Source organism: Centruroides sculpturatus, unplaced genomic scaffold (assembly GCF_000671375.1).
Source record: "Centruroides sculpturatus isolate CEXI.00-Female unplaced genomic scaffold, Cexi_2.0 scaffold201, whole genome shotgun sequence".
Classification (NCBI taxonomy): Eukaryota; Metazoa; Arthropoda; class Arachnida; order Scorpiones; family Buthidae; genus Centruroides; species Centruroides sculpturatus.
In genome coordinates, this window is record NW_019384432.1 from 129476 (window position 1) to 151769 (window position 22294).

Genomic DNA, 22294 nt, shown 5'->3' on the forward strand with positions numbered 1-22294 from the left:
AATATATGTTATTTACATCTACTAAATTCATATTTGGAATCTTAAAGTATTTTTATATTTTACTATTTTATTTATTAATATTTCTTATGCATTTATTTATCAAAAGTGTAAACATTTTTTATAATAATTTTTAATTTTATCATTAATAAGTTAAATTGAGAAAAAAAAAATTTAAGTAACTTATACAATTTTAAAAATTCTACGGTAATAATATTAATATTTACAGCATTATATTTTAATAATCTCTAATTATATTAGTAATTAAATATTTATAAATATTAAATTAAAACTGAAAGTAACATTTATTTTCATTAATATTGAAAAAAATAAATATGATTATACTTTGTTTTATAATTTTTTTTCCAAAACAATTAAAAAAAACGATAAAAAATATTTTTAGTTATAAATAATAAATGTAAAGCACTTTATGATTCTTATTTAAAATTAAAATTATTACATTTAACATTTTAATAAATTAATTTTGTTAAAAGCTTACTTGAAATAGAGAAATATTGATAATGCAAGAATCAGAGCAATCAAAGATAAACTGTAACCAATGTAATAAATAGTAGAATTGTATTTGATATCCAGAATATCCTAAAAATAGATATATAAACAACTTTTAAAATTTAAAATATATTATTCTCATTGGAATTTAAGTCTTAATAGAAATTAAATTAAAGCTCGATTAATTCCGGTTTCTTTAAATTAAACAAAATGAAGTTAAAAAAGTAGAAATATCTGAAGTAAACAATTTTGAAAGCAAATAAATAAAGTAGTTTTATATAATTAAATATTGATAAATATGTTATTTTACTGTTGATTCCAAAGTTAAAATTACATTAGTTTTATTACGAAATTAATCTATGTTGATGAGAAATTTTTAATTTTTGAAGATCGAGATGGATAAAATTTGTGTTACACAATTGTTTCCTTAATAATATAATTAAATTAAATTAAAACTTTAATGTGATTACATTATAGAGACGTATTTTATTCAATTTAAGCATGATTGTTAGCAAAAATTTACATATATTAATATTTTGTTAGTATATTAAATTTTTATTCTTTATATTTTAAATAATATTTCATTTATACTAATTAAATAAAATAAGGCTAATTCAAGAGTAATAACAGATTGAATTCATCATTGAAAAGAAAATTGTCTAATGATCTTTATGCACTGAATAAGAAATCAAAGAGTGCAATTCATTTAGGAACTATTGAAGATAAAAATAACGACTGGATAATGATTTTCACTCACTTCGTGTACCGTAAGTAGGGCTCGACAGCCAGAATAATTCGCTTTCACTGCCCATGTTCCATTTACTTCACACATTCGAGTAGCATTCTCTACAAATAAAAATAGTTTAGTATTCTCCTAACATCAAACTCAACAAATATCAAACATTAACGTCTATCATTCAATAAAAAACTATGAGTAATCTTGTAAAATAAACTTTTTAAATTAATATTATTTAATAATTTCATTAAAAGTTGAAAAATGTTTTATTATGTAACTTATGTAACGATCGAAAAATAAACAAAAATATTTTTAATCATTTTTCAATTCCCTTGCAACATTGGTTATCATTTAAAAACATATTTTTCAAATTTTTTAATTAGCAAATTAGTTTAATAAATACTAATTTGAGAAATAATTAAAATTAATTATATACTGAGATATTATTATATTTAATTTAGAAATATTAATTTATTTATTTTTAGAGAAAATCATTTCGGACAAAATTTATAACAAATTTATATCCTGTAATTTCAAAATAATTAAGTAATATTTCAATTATTTTTATAGAGGAATAAAATTATTTTTAACGAATTATTTAAAATTAATCACAATCATTAAACTTAAATTCTTTTATTCATCTTTTACAGTTTAAGATTCAGAATTTGTGGTTGATTTAAAGAATTCGATGAGCAAAAACGAAGACGTTGTTACAAAAATTAATAAAAAGTCATCGTCCAAACAACAAAAATTATTTACTTAAGAAACACAAGGAACAAACAAATATCAATTGCTATATTTTATATTATTCTATAAGTTCTTAACATCATCTAAATAAAAAATCAGACATTTAACATTGTCAGATTAAAGTATTATACTTAATAACATCAAATGCTATTTATATAACGTAATGGGTTTAACATCGTGTTAAACATATTATTAACAGATTTCAGTGTTTGTAATATTTGAAAAAAGAAATTTATGTTTAAAAACTATATGATAAACCGTTTTATCAGTTTTTTTTCCCATCTTTATGTATATCTAAATTTTAATGCGTTTATATAACTGCGTACCGCATGCTGAGCCATAGACAAGTACTGTATTTAGTATATTTATAACAGTCACATGTCTAATATAAATATAATAAATTGTTTTTAAATATTTTAAGATAATTTTCTTAATTTTTTAAGTAAAACAAGTAAATAATTTTAAGTCTTTAATTAATCGAAAATACAAGAATTAGAATCTTCAAATTTATTAAATATTGATGAATCATTTGTATTTTTTGTTTTATAAGACGTGTTTATATATTTTTTGTATTCTTTGTGTACCCAGAAAACATAACTAAATTTTTTATCATATTTGATTAAAGCGAATAATGGAATATTTAGAATTCTTATTTCTTCTTTTATAGAAATGTATTTAAAAAGATTTTTTAGATATAAGTTATATGCTTATATAAGCTACAATATATGCTTAAATATATTATACTTAAGCATATATTATTTTTCTTGATTATTTAAACTAATTCATTAGTAATCCTTGGGTTATTATTATTATTATTATTTTAATAACCGAGCTATTAAAGAACAACCGGTTAGTAAATTTTTAATTAATTTTCGTATAAAGAATAGATATCTCTAAATAAGACAGACAGATAACAAAAACAATCGGATAATAATACAACTTTAATCAAAGTTTTAATTAACTATTGCCCAGATTTAAACCTTGATTGATCTAATGAAATTGAGTAGTGAAGGTACAACAAGTATTGTCATTTAAAAGTAAATTGTTTAACGGTTCTAATGATGTATTTTATGGTTTGTTTTCAGTTGGTAAGTATTTTATACAAATGGATAAGTCATTGAATGTCCCGGTAACAGCTGTCTCAGCAAGAGATTATTAAACTCTATAAAAGATAAGGCAGTAACGTCTTCGTTTGCAATCGGTGGGCGATGAAAGCCGCATATCCCACATTTAACACCCTCTTTAAGTAAATGCAATATTGTTAGACAAAAATCAAGAGAAAATAAATTATGAAATATATTTAATAATTTCCATCAAATATTTAAATAATTTTTTTTGAATTATTATGAAAGTATTTATTAAAATAATATATTATATAGAATTTTTAAAAGTTTTTTATATTTTATTCTGACATTTTAGACACGTTAATAAATGTTAAAAGCTAATTTATGTAAATTTATATATGTATTCAACACTTATTATAATATGATTGATTAAAGTATAGTTGATAACTTTTTAATTTTTTAAAAAACAGAAATGAGCATTTAATGATAATAGTGCAGTCTGCTGATAAATAATTTAATCAGGTGTTTTCTTACATCAATATTTCTTCTTTCTGCTATAATTTTTGAAAATATTTCAGAGTTTATTTTTAGCATAATATTAATTTTAAAAAGATAAAAATAACGATTTGACTTGTTTTTAATTAGACTAATTAACTGCATTATTTTCAATTAAAACTTATTGTCACCTATTTAGATTTAAAAATTGATGTAGACATAGGCTTACATATTTAAACTTTATGAAAGATTTAGTAAAACTTCGTTATGTCGACGTTTAAGGAGTAAAAAAATCCTGATTTTCAGTTAAAGAGTTTTAGGTTGATGAATTTAACACCCAATTTTCTCAAAGTTATCTGTGGTCGTAAATTTCCCTATATCAAGTGTCTTTTCAAGTATCTGTGTATATAATGATTACAAAATTGTATGCAGTTTATGGCGTTTTTCAGTGCCTTGTCAACGTATCCCCTCGTATCCCAATCAGAACGCCAGTAGCATAATGTATCAGTAAAAGTATGTCGATGTTATGGTGTTGTATTCGGCACTGGAGCCATAGTTTTATCTTAACATCTGTATTCACACTGAATATAAGAGAAAATGAAAATCACGTGCCTATCAAAGGATGGAGGTTACATGGGAAAATAGACTGGAATGAATAGTATCGACAATTTCGACTTAACGAGAGTTTAATATATAGAAAGCCCATTATACTTTGCCCGGGATTTGTAGGGAGCTTTGAGTTAACGCAGTTCGACTAAAAGAAGTTTTACTGCAGTTGCAATAGAATTTTTTAAAATTTAAATAATTCGGAGCTTAACTAATTACACTTGAAAACTGAACCTAGTTGAAAAACTAAGAACGTAATTCGAGCTTAGAGAAAAATTAAAGGTTTATCGTATTCGTTCTCAACTAAAGCAAAGAAGATAATTCAAACTAGCTAATCTAGGACTTTCAATAATATCAACCACTAACATAGCATGTTTCATTTAATATTGTGGATACTTTTCAGTAATGATCACCGTAAACTATCAACATCAGTATCAGGCTTTACAATGTGTTAATAAGCAAACTGCACAAGAAGTAAAGAATAAAAGAATTCTTACAATAAATCTGAAGGACAACTTTTTCACAGACAAACAACCACGTAGATATTTTAAGAATCAAACATAAAAAAATACTTTGTAATAAAAGTAAACCTCAAACTTTAAAGAAGTTTTGTTTTATTCTAAATGAATGCAGAGATTAAGAAAGTCTTAAAATCAATATTTACAAAAAAAAACGTTAGAAAGAAAACAAAAAAAAATTCTTTGATTTCTTTTCAACGTTATTTTTTAAAAACTAATGAGAAAGCGACCATTTATTGTGAATTTCCTGACATGAAAGAAGGGGCGAGTCTACAAAAAAGATCGAAGCAGTTTCAGTTTTGTAGGTATAGTACCTGGTTGGAATTGAAAAGGGCATGAAACAGAGTTTTGAAAATTCTTTATCATAACTCTTTTCCAACAATATGCCAGAAGAAATAATTTTCTACTTGAAAAATGTAAGGAATTACGCAAATTATAAATCGAAATATATAATCATTATGTTTAATTTCTTTTTGTTTTTATTTTCTAAATTTTCATCTGAGGTGAAATGCATAAATTAGCTGCACTTTCCCGTATACATTCATTTTATTAGCATAAACGAATATAAAACAAATAGCAAACAAAAATAGAGAATGGAATTTATATTTTATATAATAAATANCACAGATGGTTTAATTGTCACTCCAGATTCCTCACACTCGTGGATGCTGACGATAGCGGGTGTCTATCTAGTCTTAAAAATATTTGATAGGCGACAAATCTGGAGACCGTGCAAGCCAACCAAGTGTAACAGTGGGACACTGACATCCCTCAGAAATCCTAGCTCCTGGAGGACGAGTATTACCTTACTAAAAAATTCCTATTTGCTTCTTTGCTATGAAAGGCAACACACGAAAGCGCAATTTTTCTTAAACATAATGCTGTGTCGTTACCGTCCCTCGCACCACTACTCGAATGATTGTCTATCGTACGAGCTGGCCCTCAATACCAGCACGCAACATTTGGGTAATTTAGTACTTGAGAGTAAAGACGAGATTTAAGTGCTCATTACTGGTCCTCCACATCCTAACATAACATGTGGCAGAACACGGCGTTAAAATGTGATTCTAGTTCTGTTTGGAAACAACCGAAATTTACAATAGAAATTCATCACTAAAGACAATGTTGTTCAGTCCTTAGCAACCCATGTTTTTCTGTCACGGTACTACAGTACTTCAAACTAAAACGACGATTTTGGAGTGCTGATGGCAGAAAGTGGTCGCCGTTCATGTAAATTTGTCGCTGCTATTCGCCTGTCAATAGTAAGAGAAGCGTCAAAGTTCAAAGAGCGAGACTTTCTCATGTCTTTGCCCACTATCCATAGCGGGCAAAGACGCCGTTGCAGCTATTATTATTGTCTCATGATTAAACAATACTCTCTCGATGGTCTGTCAGTCTCCTCTGAGCCTGTTCATAATGAATGTGTACCATAACGTATCCATTGTCCCAATACCTGCTTGCCAATCAGGGCAGAATGACCAAATGATGGTAATTAGGCGAAACGGACATCCTGCTTTCCTCAGCCCGATGATACAGCCTTTCTCACAATTTGCCAGTTGTTTTGTACATGTGTTTGATTTTGTCATACAGGTATGCCTAGCCTTCGTGCTCCAGACATTAGGTACAGTACATGGAAAATTTTGTACACTATCCCATAAAAAGCTCTTCTAGCCTTTTATGCTGGGTACTAGATACCGGAGCAGCTATTTCAAGACACTCTGCAGACATTATCTAACACGCAGTCGGACCACTATAGTAATTATTTACATACTTGTATGAGAAATAGTTGTATGCCAAGTTTTGCAGTAATCATACAATTCTATCTGGGTATATAATACTATAATTGGTAAAAGTAATTAATTTATAAATTATGTTAGGAATACGTGGCCGATAGAGCATATATATTTATATTTGAAATCAATCAGTTTATCAGAAAAATAAGATAAAATGTCCTTTTCCATTTTATGTCGTAAAATTGTCAGTAGTAGCTTTCTCGAATAACTTTTCCAAGTTTATTATCCTGAAATTCCCGTTTTGATACTGAAATCAGAATCACTGTTCTTCAGTCCTTTAGCCACTACTGTTTTTCAGAAGTAATTCTGTATTTTTGTTAGACCATCAAATAGAAAAGTTTATTTTACAAAAGAAAAGTAACATATATATTTAAATTAGAAACTTCTGAAAACAGATGACGTTAAGACGTTTCTAATTGATTCTGGAGCTTTTTAAATTTTTTTAAAAGAAAGGATATAGTTCCCATTAACAATTATGCCTTTCTTAAATCCGATCCATATAAGTGCTCAATTAATTTCTCATTTTTCAAAAACTTTAATTTTACTTTTTACAATTGTTCCATTTTCATCTTTGATGCACTAGACTAAGAATAATAATTTGATAGGGACTTTGTTCATTTTTATATTTATCAAACTTTTTCCAGTTTCAGTTATAATACTGTTGTATTTTTATTTTAAATGTTCTATTTGATTAATAATTTAATCTTTGTATAAAATGTTCGCTTTTTAAACTGTTGTTTGATTTTAAATTGTGTCGTTTGTTATATAAACATAATCTATGATGTACTAATAATGTCTTTTTGACATTATATTTCGATTCGTTCAATAAATAACTGAAAATTTACATATATATTACTTTGGAAAATTATTTAGATATCAGAGATGACAATTAACAATATTTTTAATTTATTAAGATTAAAATTTTATCTGTTAAATTATATTTTCCACGTGGAATTCATGTAAATTTTCTTGAATCCTTATGAAAATAAAAAGCATTAACATTAGTTAATTTATTTTCTTTGCAAATTCGATTAGATTTAAACCTTTTTATTTTCTTTCATCGTATTCTACAGCGCAAAACAAAGCAGATAAGTTCTATCTACATTACGCCGAAGCCAATTTTTGGTATTCCAATCACTTTATTAAAAAAAATAATAATAAAAATTTCTGTACTTGAAAAATCTCATATATTTATTTGTAAAAATTCTCTTAACACTTGTTCATCGCATAAGTTGTATAAATCTAGATTATTGTAAGTTTCTCTATAATTCTTACCACTGTTATTCAACTTTATAAATTAAAATCCCTCAAATATTTCATAATATTCACGTGAGTAGGAAAATTTCTTGCTTCTTCTCCACTCGAACACGTTTTTGAATGAAGCAATAAATTTTTCTTATGCATCAATATTTGTCCAGATTGTGATCGTCTTATTTCGTATAATCGTAAAATGTTCCATTTATTATCGAAACAGTTATATCATGTTGTAATATTTTAAGTTTCCCATTTTTAAATAGAGTTCTCACGTTCCAGAATCGTCCTACGATAAATTTTTCACAAAATAGCCTTTGTTTGATAGACATGGATTTGACTTTTTATGGATGCGCTACTTCTTATCATTTCCAACAGTAGTGGGTGGAAATTTATAAACATAAAATGGATATTTATTTATTAAAATTAAATGTGATATTATAAAATTTGATATCGATAATGTATAAATAAAAGTATAAAAGGAATATAGAACCTATGACAAATTATATTTTTCGGCTTTCGTTTACTGAATGTCTTCAACTGATTCTTATACTATAAAGGTTTGACTATTAAATATGTGTCATAATTATTTAGACAATTTTATTTATTAGAAAATATAGATACGTAATACATCCAACAAATATAACTAATAAAAAGTATCATATTAAAAATAAACTTACCCCATCCAATTCCCAAGTAAACAGAAAATTTCACCATATCAACTGAAAATGTCTTTACAACGAGAATATAAAGATAGAGACCTTCAACAAACATCCAGAAAAAGTTAGTGCTCATCAAATATGTTAACATTATAATAAGTAAACAGGCTATCTGTAATAATAATTTCAGTATTTATACATTATCAAATGATTTATATTTATATAATTTTTTTTTATCAAAATTTAAAACTAACCTTTGTTGCCACAGGTGAAGATGAAGACTGTAACGTTGCTGTTATGATCCATGTAAGATCATTTAGAATATAAGTAATCATCAGATTTGTATGAATTGTATTTCTTAAGCATCTGAGATCTCTAAACCAATTAATATCAAGTTTAACTTTCTCATAAAAGTAAATTTATGTTTTGATAATTTATACATTAAACTGTAATGTATGAAACTTTTTTTCAATAAGATTTTATTACTTTTTGAATTATTTATTAATGTATGAAAAACTATTCAAACTGTTCAGAATGTGTTTTTATTTTCATTATAAATTTTATATTTTATTTAAATTTTAAAATTTAAGATAAAAATACATATTTTATTAAATTAGAAATAAAATAAGTTTAAAAATATATGTTATTTACATCTACTAAATTCATATTTGGAATCTTAAAGTATTTTTATATTTTACTATTTTATTTATTAATATTTCTTATGCATTTATTTGTTGCAAAAGTGTAAACATTTTTTATAATAATTTTTAATTTTATCATTAATAAGTTAAATTGAGAAAAAAAAAATTAAGTAACTTATACAATTTTAAAAATTCTACGGTAATAATATTAATATTTACAGCATTATATTTTAATAATCTCTAATTATATTAGTAATTAAATATTTATAAATATTAAATTAAAACTGAAAGTAACATTTATTTTCATTAATATTGAAAAAAATAAATATGATTATACTTTGTTTTATAATTTTTTTTCCAAAACAATTAAAAAAAACGATAAAAAATATTTTTAGTTATAAATAATAAATGTAAAGCACTTTATGATTCTTATTTAAAATTAAAATTATTACATTTAACATTTTAATAAATTAATTTTGTTAAAAGCTTACTTGAAATAGAGAAATATTGATAATGCAAGAATCAGAGCAATCAAAGATAAACTGTAACCAATGTAATAAATAGTAGAATTGTATTTGATATCCAGAATATCCTAAAAATAGATATATAAACAACTTTTAAAATTTAAAATATATTATTCTCATTGGAATTTAAGTCTTAATAGAAATTAAATTAAAGCTCGATTAATTCCGGTTTCTTTAAATTAAACAAAATGAAGTTAAAAAAGTAGAAATATCTGAAGTAAACAATTTTGAAAGCAAATAAATAAAGTAGTTTTATATAATTAAATATTGATAAATATGTTATTTTACTGTTGATTCCAAAGTTAAAATTACATTAGTTTTATTACGAAATTAATCTATGTTAATGAGAAATTTTTAATTTTTGAAGATCGAGATGGATAAAATTTGTGTTACACAATTGTTTCCTTAATAATATAATTAAATTAAATTAAAACTTTAATGTGATTACATTATAGAGACGTATTTTATTCAATTTAAGCATGATTGTTAGCAAAAATTTACATATATTAATATTTTGTTAGTATATTAAATTTTTATTCTTTATATTTTAAATAATATTTCATTTATACTAATTAAATAAAATAAGGCTAATTCAAGAGTAATAACAGATTGAATTCATCATTGAAAAGAAAATTGTCTAATGATCTTTATGCACTGAATAAGAAATCAAAGAGTGCAATTCATTTAGGAACTATTGAAGATAAAAATAACGACTGGATAATGATTTTCACTCACTTCGTGTACCGTAAGTAGGGCTCGACAGCCAGAATAATTCGCTTTCACTGCCCATGTTCCATTTACTTCACACATTCGAGTAGCATTCTCTACAAATAAAAATAGTTTAGTATTCTCCTAACATCAAACTCAACAAATATCAAACATTAACGTCTATCATTCAATAAAAAACTATGAGTAATCTTGTAAAATAAACTTTTTAAATTAATATTATTTAATAATTTCATTAAAAGTTGAAAAATGTTTTATTATGTAACTTATGTAACGATCGAAAAATAAACAAAAATATTTTTAATCATTTTTCAATTCCCTTGCAACATTGGTTATCATTTAAAAACATATTTTTCAAATTTTTTAATTAGCAAATTAGTTTAATAAATACTAATTTGAGAAATAATTAAAATTAATTATATACTGAGATATTATTATATTTAATTTAGAAATATTAATTTATTTATTTTTAGAGAAAATCATTTCGGACAAAATTTATAACAAATTTATATCCTGTAATTTCAAAATAATTAAGTAATATTTCAATTATTTTTATAGAGGAATAAAATTATTTTTAACGAATTATTTAAAATTAATCACAATCATTAAACTTAAANTTACTACATGAAAATGAAAATTAATGAATACGCTGTGTACATTAATTTACCTGATAAGACAGACCTCAGAAAAATACTTTATGAGAGCTTTTATACTTTTATAAAGCTGTCTATAATGAAAATTAATTAAGGATTTTTTTGCCCTGCCAGGGTGTGGCCGAGTTATCCGGAGTGCCGGGTTATCGAGAGCCGAGTTTTCGAGGTTCTACTGTACTTATAATTTATTGTATTTAATAAATTATATAATTTTTGCAGTTATATTACTATGAATTTAATACGCATATTAATATTAATATATTTGAAAAAATTATATAATATATTGTTTTAAATAATTATTAAAAGTGCTATATTGTATAATATATATAGTTATTATTACATTAAAAAATGCAATATATATATATTTCCCTCATTTATTTGAAATCCTTTTCAAAATAAAGAAGAACCCTGATTATCTAATGATTAAAAGGTAATGTAAACCAATACGGAACTTCGACTTCGACTAATCGGGGTTCTATTACATGTAGAGTTTAAAAGTAAAGTAGTCTTTTTTTAAATATAAAATTTATTTATTTTAATATATATTTTATGTGAAAAAATTGTAAAAGGTGTTATCAGAGATTATCTATTTGAAATCTACGAAATATTAAGAATGAAAAGAAACTGAAGTATCTGATCACTTCTCATAGAATGAGTTATCGATTTCGTTTTCGGTGATCAAAATTAACTTTAAAAAATTCATTTCAATCAATACTAAGTAACTAAATAAAAGATTTTATCTTGTAAGTGAAATTTAAAGATTTATTTACTCTAAAATGATCTCAATCGATTATATTTATTTTCTGTTTTTTCCAATATAATTGAAGCATTAAAACTCACAATTTAAAATAGCTGCAGAAAATTTATTACTTGAAGACTTAAGACAGAATATATAAACCTCTAAACTGTTAAAAAAAATATTTAAAAAGTTTTGTTTTCTGAGTAATTCTTGGAATTTCTGACATTTTTATTTATCTCTATAAATGATTAAATATAAGCTTGAGGAATTTAAGTCTTTTTATGAAAGAAATGCATATATTTATTAATTAAATTATTTATTTTTTCAAATAGTATAGAATAAATATAAAATAAAGATTTTGAATAAATATAAGTTATAAATTTAAATATTCTTTTTTTTTCTGATTTATTTATTATTATTACTTGTTTAAAAATATTTAATTATTTAATTTAACATTACATATAAAATATATATTATACAGGGTAAACTGTAAGTGTTGGCAATAAATGCATACGCGTATTATACACGTAAAAATTAAAAGTCGTTATAAACGTAAGTCATAAAACTCATATGAAAGAAATTACAATGTATTTTAGTATTATATTCAATTTTAGCATTATAGAAAAACCGTTTATATAATATTAAAATGAGGAGAAGCTTTATCGTGTATAGACCACATGGGTGTTCTCGATACTAACAGAACGTCTTCTAACAATCCAGGAAAAAGATTTTGTATCAAATTCATGAATAAGGCGCGATATGATTCGCCTGAAAGTTTGTTTGGTTCAATTAATCGACACCGAACAAACTCTCGGGGTCAATAAGGGCCATATGAACTAATCAATCGATCTCCAACGATTTCTGCCAAATAATTAGTTAAAACTAGTGTTAGTGCCAAAATGACAAAACTTCGTGTAACTTATTCTCAGCTCAACTATGCTGGTTAAGAAAATTGAATATACCATTTTTTGAAAACATTGTCTCATCCGTGAAGAAAACATTGGATAAAAACAGGTTTTCTATATATTTTTGCAAAATCCACTGGTAGTACTTTATTCAACAATCTGGATGAAAAATTGACAAATGTCGAAGACTGGGCACGACTATTTTTATGCAAAATTCGCAAGGCAGTTGTTTGAGAAAATCCATGTTTAAAAGTGAGTGTTTATAAGCTAACATGTGGATAACATATCGCTCCATTGAAAATATCTTTTTCGTTTTGTGACGATCTGACGTTTGTGATCTTCCTCCATCTTTCGCATCAAGAAAATGATCCTTAGTTCTCTAAGACGCTGATTAATACAGGTAAACATTTTCCCATCTGGAGTTCGAAACCAGGTAAAGCTTCGTGGTAAAGACTGCGCACTTCTGTTGCTTTTCCACTTGCACGAACATAAAAAATGAATGTCTGCCAATTCTTAAAAACTCGCCTTAAATAATAGGACTAGTACTATTTTTACCATTTTTCACTAGTACAGAGAGGGAGAAACGGAGTTCTGCAATTCAGTCGTGAAATCGTTCCACTAGTACAAATTACAGCAGCATTATTTGCACATTTTTGAGCAAAAATCCAGTATCACAGCATAACAAGAAAACAGCATAGTACGGCACAAAAACACTTAATTTTTTCACAAACATTTTTACCACCACAGTTTCAAACTCCCTTTACGCTGTCAGGTGAATCTTTGCTATGACTCAAATTCATTGCATGGCCAGAATTAATGCTAACTTTGCATATTTTCTTCTAGGCATAAAATGTTTTAACTCTTTTCCTATAAGTTCCCCAGCAAACATAAATACAGTAAGAAAAGTTCTGTTAGTTTTTAGATATAGAATATTCATATGCGTTTATAATTGACAGTTACAGTTCAGTATGTATATGTAAAATATACTGTACAACACTTGTCCATAAAGTTCCGAGACTAATTCAATAACTCGACTTAGATAAATGTAAAAAAAAAACAGTGAGTTAACATCAAGTTCTGTGTGAAGCTAGACAAGACAGACATAGAGACATTGCAGCTTCTACGTGATGCTTAGGGTAATGAGTGACACAGTCGATTCTAGGGTATCGGTGAGGATGATACAAGATCAGGCCAGCCTTCGAGTTCAAGGAATGAAGAAACCATAGATCGCATTGAAGATATATACTGGCTGTTCAATTTGGATGTTCATTATTTGGATGTTCATTCTTCTCACAGCAAAAAGTACCACTGACATGTCACGAGTTTTGTCCGCCTTGATTCGCTGCCTTTCGGAGATCGAAAGAACTAATGCCAATGACACAAGCGACTCGTGAAATGTCTATTTACTCAAACGTAACATCTCGTACCACACAGCATTTACTTAAGTCGTGATATGAAATCAGTCTCCATACTTTATGGACAAGGCTTGTATATTATATAAGCATATAATATTGTTGGAGCTTGAATGACTGTATGTAGTGATTGAAATATTTTTTATTTATTAAACAAATTTTAAGAAACATTATATAAATATAAAATTTATTATTATTATAAAATTACTCTTATATTTTAAATATAAACTTCTAATATAACGATGTACACAAATATATTAAACACGTTATATTTTATAAATATGTTTATATTAAAACTTAACGCTTGAAAAAATATGTCGTAGTAAGAAAATTAAAAAACAATTTTTTTTTTACCAGAGTAGATGCTATGTTAAAACACTGATAAGTCGTGCAAACTTATACCAAAACAAAACTTCACAACAGCTATTCGGAGCGTATAAAACAAAATGACAGAAAAGACATGGCTATTTGTTCAAATCCCTAGAGAGTTTGGATGTTCATTAACACACTTGACCAATCAGTATTAACATAGATCACGTCAAGTCATTACTATAGAAGGAACGAAGGGAAAATATATGCAAATAAAGAGAAAATTATACAGGGTAAACTGTAAGTGTTGGCAATAAATGCATACGCGTATTATACACGTAAAAATTAAAAGTCGTTATAAACGTAAGTCATAAAACTCATATGAAAGAAATTACAATGTATTTTAGTATTATATTCAATTTTAGCATTATAGAAAAACCGTTTATATAATATTAAAATGAGGAGAAGCTTTATCGTGTATAGACCACATGGGTGTTCTCGATACTAACAGAACGTCTTCTAACAATCCAGGAAAAAGATTTTGTATCAAATTCATGAATAAGGCGCGATATGATTCGCCTGAAAGTTTGTTTGGTTCAATTAATCGACACCGAACAAACTCTCGGGGTCAATAAGGGCCATATGAACTAATCAATCGATCTCCAACGATTTCTGCCAAATAATTAGTTAAAACTAGTGTTAGTGCCAAAATGACAAAACTTCGTGTAACTTATTCTCAGCTCAACTATGCTGGTTAAGAAAATTGAATATACCATTTTTTGAAAACATTGTCTCATCCGTGAAGAAAACATTGGATAAAAACAGGTTTTCTATATATTTTTGCAAAATCCACTGGTAGTACTTTATTCAACAATCTGGATGAAAAATTGACAAATGTCGAAGACTGGGCACGACTATTTTTATGCAAAATTCGCAAGGCAGTTGTTTGAGAAAATCCATGTTTAAAAGTGAGTGTTTATAAGCTAACATGTGGATAACATATCGCTCCATTGAAAATATCTTTTTCGTTTTGTGACGATCTGACGTTTGTGATCTTCCTCCATCTTTCGCATCAAGAAAATGATCCTTAGTTCTCTAAGACGCTGATTAATACAGGTAAACATTTTCCCATCTGGAGTTCGAAACCAGGTAAAGCTTCGTGGTAAAGACTGCGCACTTCTGTTGCTTTTCCACTTGCACGAACATAAAAAATGAATGTCTGCCAATTCTTAAAAACTCGCCTTAAATAATAGGACTAGTACTATTTTTACCATTTTTCACTAGTACAGAGAGGGAGAAACGGAGTTCTGCAATTCAGTCGTGAAATCGTTCCACTAGTACAAATTACAGCAGCATTATTTGCACATTTTTGAGCAAAAATCCAGTATCACAGCATAACAAGAAAACAGCATAGTACGGCACAAAAACACTTAATTTTTTCACAAACATTTTTACCACCACAGTTTCAAACTCCCTTTACGCTGTCAGGTGAATCTTTGCTATGACTCAAATTCATTGCATGGCCAGAATTAATGCTAACTTTGCATATTTTCTTCTAGGCATAAAATGTTTTAACTCTTTTCCTATAAGTTCCCCAGCAAACATAAATACAGTAAGAAAAGTTCTGTTAGTTTTTAGATATAGAATATTCATATGCGTTTATAATTGACAGTTACAGTTCAGTATGTATATGTAAAATATACTGTACAACACTTGTCCATAAAGTTCCGAGACTAATTCAATAACTCGACTTAGATAAATGTAAAAAAAAAACAGTGAGTTAACATCAAGTTCTGTGTGAAGCTAGACAAGACAGACATAGAGACATTGCAGCTTCTACGTGATGCTTAGGGTAATGAGTGACACAGTCGATTCTAGGGTATCGGTGAGGATGATACAAGATCAGGCCAGCCTTCGAGTTCAAGGAATGAAGAAACCATAGATCGCATTGAAGATATATACTGGCTGTTCAATTTGGATGTTCATTATTTGGATGTTCATTCTTCTCACAGCAAAAAGTACCACTGACATGTCACGAGTTTTGTCCGCCTTGATCCGCTGCCTTTCGGAGATCGAAAGAACTAATGCCAATGACACAAGCGACTCGTGAAATGTCTATTTACTCAAACGTAACATCTCGTACCACACAGCATTTACTTAAGTCGTGATATGAAATCAGTCTCCATACTTTATGGACAAGGCTTGTATATTATATAAGCATATAATATTGTTGGAGCTTGAATGACTGTATGTAGTGATTGAAATATTTTTTATTTATTAAACAAATTTTAAGAAACATTATATAAATATAAAATTTATTATTATTATAAAATTACTCTTATATTTTAAATATAAACTTCTAATATAACGATGTACACAAATATATTAAACACGTTATATTTTATAAATATGTTTATATTAAAACTTAACGCTTGAAAAAATATGTCGTAGTAAGAAAATTAAAAAACAATTTTTTTTTTACCAGAGTAGATGCTATGTTAAAACACTGATAAGTCGTGCAAACTTATACCAAAACAAAACTTCACAACAGCTATTCGGAGCGTATAAAACAAAATGACAGAAAAGACATGGCTATTTGTTCAAATCCCTAGAGAGTTTGGATGTTCATTAACACACTTGACCAATCAGTATTAACATAGATCACGTCAAGTCATTACTATAGAAGGAACGAAGGGAAAATATATGCAAATAAAGAGAAATTTATTCATTAGTGATTTTACTAGTTAATTATTAAAGTTAAAAGTCGAAAATTCTATAATAAAATAGAAATCATATCTAATAAAATTTATTTTAAAATGATTTTTATAAAACAACAAACTTACGTGTTACGTCATAATAAACTCCTCTCAATTCATAAAAACAAGGAATAACTGCCAAGGTTTGTGCAGGAGTCATAGGCCAACAAGCAGCACCATCCCACGTATTATTACAGTAATTTACTAACAGAACACGAATAAAAATTTAATTTATTCTTTATAAATTATAAATTTTATATTAATTAATTTAATAATTATATTAAATCAAATAGATTTAAGGGAAAATATATATAAATATTTATTTATAAACTAGAGTAATTGTTAAAGAAATAGAATGATCAATAAATTAAAACAGTTTTTGTTAATTAATTGTTGGTAAAAGAAACGAAAAGAAAAAATAAAATAAAGTGAAAGTTTTTAGTGACATTAGATGATATTCTAACACAAAAGCAGAAGTGAGCTTCTGTATTATTTGTTATTTTCTTATTTCAAACTGTAGCCTTAAGAGAATCGAACAAACAACTTGGATATATTTTCTTTAACTGAATTAAAGAATCTTGGAAGTGAATAAAGCACATCACCAGGGGAGAAAAGAATTTCAATTTATGACTTTACCTCAATTAAATATATTGATTCCCATCTGAAATGCAAACTAAAACTTTCGAAATATAAGATTTTTAAAAATAAAATTAATCCATAAATTTTGTCAAAGTTAAAAATAAAAGTAAATGCTACACAATCGTAAAAAAGTTATTAATTTGTATCTCATTTATGTTTTATGGAGTTAATAATATCGATTAATGATCTCGAATAAGTCAAATGAAATTTGTTTAATTTAAATTTTATCATTTTATCTATTAAATTTATAAAAATAGGATAGAAAAGTTTAATTCTTTTAAATTAATTAGTACAAAAATTAATTAGTTTTAGATGTTTTAATGATATGATTAAAATTGTATCGAATGTTTTCTGTGTAGACTTACGCCATTATATGTCTTTATAATTATACTTTGAAAAGAACTTTAAAAAAATTCAAACATATATTTATCTGCAAATTCAATGTTAACTACTTATTAACTATAACTTAGTGGGGAAAAAATTTAGAGATTATATATAGAGCTTACAATTGTACAGTTTAAGAGAGAATTTATAGGTTTGTGCAAATATGGTGGAGTACATTCCGGAAATAATAGGAAAAGTGCCGTAAAACTAGCTGACAAAGCAAACAACTCTGCGGAAATTCGATCCAATTTCAAGCTCTGTGTGAAATAATAGATAATTATGAATTACCGATTTCTTTGCTCATAAACTGGATTCAAGTTTTTGTAACATCTTTCTTATTTTTTTTTTTTTTTATGAATGGCACCTCCAATTATTTTATCAAGAATATATAAGATTAGTTACGCTGACGTAGCCCATTACGATGACAGCCAAATGGAATAATACAAATAGAATATTAGAAGAAGTGCATTATTGCAATTTCTTTGCACATTTAATCTTCATTCTTATTCTTCTTCAAATTCTATTATATAAAAGCCATCTGGATTTGATATTTCGAAGAAAAAAAAAAACATGAACTTTTTGTAGAACTCTGTTGATTTGATTGCATTATATAACTACAAATGGACTATCTTCTGAATATCGAAAATCTATTCTGCTTAATTTATTTATATAGATCTACAGCTTTTTAAAACGTATATAATAAATATGCTATTGACATAAAGTCCAAATATTCAAAGTTCTTTATGAATTTTAGTTACATTTACTTTATTATAAAGTTAATTTAGGAAATTATTATTTGAAAATTGCATTTAAGAGTTAATTAATTTCCAAAATTTTTTTAATATTTTAATTTAAACTAGAATAATATTAGTATTTAACAAAATTTTTTTTAAAATAATCATAATCACACGTAGAAGAATTTGATATTTTATTTCTTTCTTGAAATATTTCATCCATAAATAACTTCATGTTATTACATTTGAATATTTCAATTTATTTGTGAGAGATTCGATTGATTTGACTTTTAAAATCCGTTCTTTAAAGAGATATATGAAATCATTATCATATAAAAAAGTTGTAAACAAGATCAAATTTATAAAATAAGAAATTTAATCCTAGCCAATTAGTCTGAAGGATTTGTTGACATGTAATATTTTACGTACTGTGAATGTAAATACATCTTTAGCAATAATAATAAAAATAAAACTTTTTACAAGAATAAGAATTAAGAATTTATAGCAGAATAATTTTTAAAAGTAGTTATTAAAACCATATTGTGAAATATTTGTAAAAATTTATAAAATAGGCCTATATACAATTAAAAATATTAATGTTAATATTAATTAATTTATGTATTTATAATAGAGACTTTTCTATATCACTTAAGATATATAATTATATTAAAAACATAATAAACGTTAATTAAAAATATTTGAAATAATTATTGTAGTTATTAATTAGAAATTAAATAATTCAAAAATATATTTTCTTGTACAGTATAATTGTATTCATTTTAATTTTTTTTCTCAGGTTTTCTATATTTTAGTATAAATGACACATTTTGAATTAAACTTCTGACTCTAATAAAAATTTTCCAGTTGAAATAAATTAATAGTAGGACAGTTTACTTAAATTTCATACATAAAAATTACAATATAAAATGTAATAAATCACTTTTAACATAAAGTCATAGCGTCTTTTCGTAGTGTTATTAAATTCTTCCGCGTATAGCAATAAAATATTTTAAATAAAAAATTAAAGCTTGTTATTTATATAATAAAACGTCTTAAAAATTTACATTGTCATTTTGAAATAGTGCTTTTTATAGACTAATCTTAAATATTAAAAAAAGTGGAACATGTATTGTATTTTTAATTGAATTTTTTTGTTTCCTACAAATGTATTTCGTTAACAAAATATTTTAAAAATAGGGAGAAATTGTATAATAAACTAATAAAATAAAATTTATTTAATAGTAAGAAAAAGAAGGATTAGCTTATATTTTTATTTACAATAATAAAAGTACTTATTTACTTCATTGTTCTAACATAAAATTAAACAAAATTTTTATTAATTTAAATAAGTAAAAATCAATTTTATTGTGGTAAAGTATGTGTAGACGAGAGAGAGAAAGCTTGAACTCTCCTTTTCCTCCTCTTTTTTTTATGATTCTCACTCCATAGAATCAATGTCTACGATGTTGAAAGCCGGCTGTATCGTGATAAAATCTATAAGGACTATTTATAATCACAGATGACATAATAGTAACGAGTATACAATGCCTAGGAACACAATCTAGCTATATTGACTTAAGGGAAGAAAGAATAGTAAAAGAAAAATAATAACAAATATTTTGGGTTAATGAATCTCGTAAAATCATTTCGAAATTTATTAAACATAAAAAAGAAATACATGATACTTAAACTAAGGTTTAAATTTCTTAATAAAAATTAATTAAATACTTATCTTTTAATGAATGAATATAATTCAAAACTTCGATTGCTTATGAATAAAACTTACCTGTACTATTAATTGTACTTTTATTATGGATTTCTAAATAACAACTTAATTCTTTGTAACTGTTATTAGCGAGTTGAATCATATCGAGTGTAAAATTCCCCCAATCGAAGGAATCCATTTTGACAAGTTTCTTTAGAAAAGTCATAAAAATAATAATGTCTTCGGCTCTATCTGCAGAAATAAAAAAAACAACAATGAGACTTTCCACATCGAATGGATGACTAATTGTTTTTGTCTTACGTCACCATCACTAATGATAAAGATTGACCGAAAAAGAAAGACTTAGATATTTTAAATGATAACACTGGCATTCGTTTAATGAAAACTTAAAGTAACATTGTACAATAGACTTGTACAATGTTACTTGCAAAAATCACAGAATTTTATTTTATATATTTAAATGGATTTTCTAGCGTTTATGAATTTTTTATTAAAAAATAATTATTAATTATGTTACTTTTATTTAATCACTTTTCAATTGCTACTTTATAAATATCGTTTAATACTTATAGTAGCTTTTGTGTAAATTCCTTTAAATATCGATACGTTGTGCAATTTTTCTAGTAAATAAATAATTTTTCAATAAATATTCTTATTTGGCTACATTCCAAACTCATATAGTTAAGAAAAACAAATTTATTATTGAAATTGTATTAAATAATGTCTTCTATTTTATAAATTCTTTCATTATACTTTAATGCAAATAAAATTATATATTTGCATTAATTCTGATATTTACTTAATTATCCATATTATTCTAATAAATAGCACTTTATTTTTATTAACTAGTGCTATATTCACTTAAATTGTAAATTAAAGTAAATTAAAGAAGTTACAAATTAAAATATTCTTCGTTAATTTGCTTATTAATTTTAGATTCTTTTTGATAAATTGCTTATGTAGAAACGTAAGCATTTGAATAAGATTTTGGAAATATAAATATTTAAAAAACTAATACGAAAAAGTAAAAGGATTTATTGTGAAATCGGCAATAAAATGGAATTGGAGTTATAAAATAAGGAAATTAGAAAATATTGTTTAAGAACTGAAAATTTTATGAAGCAAAAAGGTAAAGCACCCGAGCAGATTATTTCGTAAAAATAAGATAAAAATAATCTGAGATCTATATCTAACTATAATAATTTAAAGTTTGTTTTGAATTTTAATTTATCTATACAATATTTTGAATTTCATTAGATTTAAATATTTTTAAAAATAGGTTAAACATAATAAATTATTTAAAATTATTATCTACTTGTACAGTCTACAAAATAAGTTTAGACCAAACTAAATTAAAAGTTGATACTAAAAGAAAAAAATGTATTAGAAACTGATACCTAACTGTTGAAAATTGGCTTTATTTAAAGAAAAGTCTGGATTATCCAGTTTTATACTCAGTATTTGATCTTTTTATTATTGTATAAATGGTCGATAAATAAAATTTTAGTTTTCATTACACATATTATAATGTAATAAGTACGCAAGTGTTAGTTCACGCATCACTGAGATGAATGGTGCTTATCAACAACTATGCCAATTATCTCATTTGGAGACGCAGTTAGAAATTTGACACCTAAGGAGACTATGACTCAACAGTATGCTAATCAAAAAGTGAAAAAATAAAGTTCAGTAAAATTCAAATTTCTATATAAACTGAAATTACAATATAATACATAATATAATTAATACAGACATTGCGTTAAGAAAGTG

The 22294-nt window shown here is 25.5% G+C and overlaps 1 protein-coding gene across 1 annotated transcript in view; it reads right to left on the reverse strand.

Annotated features, from left to right (window-relative positions):
• The window catches only part of LOC111619768 (diuretic hormone receptor-like), a 100899-nt gene that overhangs the window by 44081 nt on the left and 34524 nt on the right, over positions 1 to 22294 (reverse strand). Inside the window, exons 2-9 of the mRNA XM_023361586.1 lie at positions 20585 to 20755; positions 17129 to 17245; positions 10277 to 10365; positions 9509 to 9609; positions 8631 to 8751; positions 8342 to 8548; positions 1265 to 1381; positions 497 to 597 (exon numbers count right to left, since the gene is read on the reverse strand). Coding sequence (XP_023217354.1) covers positions 497 to 597; positions 1265 to 1381; positions 8342 to 8548; positions 8631 to 8751; positions 9509 to 9609; positions 10277 to 10365; positions 17129 to 17245; positions 20585 to 20729 — 998 coding nt within the window. The 5' untranslated portion in view covers positions 20730 to 20755. The remainder of the gene's footprint in view (positions 1 to 496; positions 598 to 1264; positions 1382 to 8341; positions 8549 to 8630; positions 8752 to 9508; positions 9610 to 10276; positions 10366 to 17128; positions 17246 to 20584; positions 20756 to 22294) is intronic.